General features: G+C 28.8%; 1 protein-coding gene across 1 annotated transcript; it reads left to right on the top strand.

The window, feature by feature from the left end:
- Positions 1-260: 260 nt before the first annotated feature.
- Positions 261-695, top strand: EIN_143900 (hypothetical protein; the record flags this gene model as incomplete). The annotated part of the gene is made up of 1 exon (XM_004258203.1): positions 261-695. One exon carries the CDS (start codon positions 261-263, stop codon positions 693-695), a length of 435 nt encoding a protein of 144 aa, XP_004258251.1.
- Positions 696-1991: the final 1296 nt, after the last annotated feature.

The following is a 1991-nucleotide window of genomic DNA, read 5'->3' as shown; positions in this document are numbered from 1 at the left end:
TTTTAACCATTTAATTATTTATATGACGTTTTGATTTGGTATAATAAAATTAATACATTTATATGGATTATTTTATTAATAAAAAACCATACAAAATAGTATACCAAGAACGTCCATTCAAAAATCAAAAAGGAAATTAGAAACTCAAGTATTATTGATTGATTTACTTTTATTGAGATATGAACTATTCTTTTTTAAAAAAACTATATTAAAGTTTTAACTTGCAATAAGAAGTAAGAACTTAATTTCCAAAGGAAGTGATGGAATACCAAAATCTTGATGAACACGGAGTCCCACCAACACAAGAATATCAAGCCAATCCACATCAAAACGTCCCACAATACATACCGCAATATCAACCCCCTCCACAATACCAACAACAAAATACACAACAATATCAACAACCATCAGTTTATGTCCCAACCTATCAACCGACTGCGTCTAAAGTGTCACAAGGTGATATGAACGACTCATCGACATCAATACTGTACTTTGCACTGGGATTCATCTGTTTCTGCATTTGGATAGCGGGGTATTGCAGATTCAAAAATTCGACCGACTCCTCCGCGAAAACGTTTGCGGTGTTGTCGCTTGTCTTCTTTATCATTTCACTACTTGTTTTGCTTGTGTGCATGGGGTTTATTATCTTTTACTTCGTCATCTTTATCATTCTGATCAATGGCGATTGGGATTAATTGAGCTTCTGTAAATTTCCGTTTAAAATGGAATTTGAGTAGAATTATACAATTAAATGTTTAGTTTGAGTTAGTGGTATTTTTTATTATAAAATAATAGTATTATAAGTACTGTACTATACACACAAGACATTGTACAAAACTTGGAATTTTTCAAAAATATCGAATTTTGGCTAGATTCTGGATATAGTCCTAATCTCTTTGTATTTGGTGCTGGTATTGGTTGTGATATAAATGTGAAGAAAAACTATGAAGCAGGGAGTTATTGCAACCAACCCACTTACAGCGCCATACAAAACAAGTTGACAAATTATGGCGAATTTACACCAATGAGTTTTGTTGTCTTCCAACTTAACTGACTTATTTGTCGCTTTTTTTGTTTTATTTCAAACATTTACAATTTATTTACACAATGTGTCTTTTGTGTAATTTGCCACGTCGTCACAACTTAAATAAATGTACATCAAGATTTAACATAATCCATTCCTTTTAAATTTATCAAGTTCAGCAAATTTTAATTATTTTGTATTAAATTTTAAATATCATTCGAAACGTCAACTTCTTTGTTAAGGGCATCTTTTTAGCTTCTTTCATTTAAGTATCAACAACAAATTTAACTTTGGTGAGATTGTCATTTCTATTCGTTTGTTTCTTTCTCAATACTCACCTCAAGTTTGTTTTTTCTGATCAGCATTTTCATAAAGTTTAGTGTTCATTATTGAAAACAATATGTTTTCATCAGAATCATTAAACCATTCTTTAATTCCGATTTAGCAATACTACTTTGTAAGTTTTTCATAGAATGTCTCCGAGTTCAAATCTTCTTATCACTTGCATTTTTGTTATTATTCGTCTTTGGTATTATTTAAAACAACAACAGTGTATTTATTTTAAACATTGACATTAAAAACTGTATATTCTGGAACTTGTTTCACCAAATCAGTAATATTGTATTAATTTACATACAAATAATTTTCGAGATCTTTTTTTGGCTTCACGCTTTAAGCTAAATATTTTTACTTTTCTATACGCAGTGTTTTCATTCAACTTAGTGACAACTTACATATTAAAACATGCAATAAAAAACAAACTTAGTTCGACTTTGCTTTAACAATTTTCCTATTAAAAAATTATATTTTTATGTTTTGTTTTTATTGTAAAATTAATATCATTGAATAATAAATTCAAAAATGTTATTTGGTTTATTTTACTATATTTTATAACAACTGTGTGAATATTTTTTCTATCTATACTAGCCTCTATCTTATTTGGTGTGGATACTGTAGTCAACACAGA

The sequence above is a fragment of the Entamoeba invadens genome (genome assembly GCF_000330505.1).
Source record: "Entamoeba invadens IP1 unplaced genomic scaffold scaff_1105074725403, whole genome shotgun sequence".
In the NCBI taxonomy this organism is placed as follows: Eukaryota; Evosea; order Mastigamoebida; family Endamoebidae; genus Entamoeba; species Entamoeba invadens.
The sequence above is the reverse complement of the archived record's forward strand: the minus strand, read 5'-3'. Positions and strand labels throughout refer to the sequence as shown.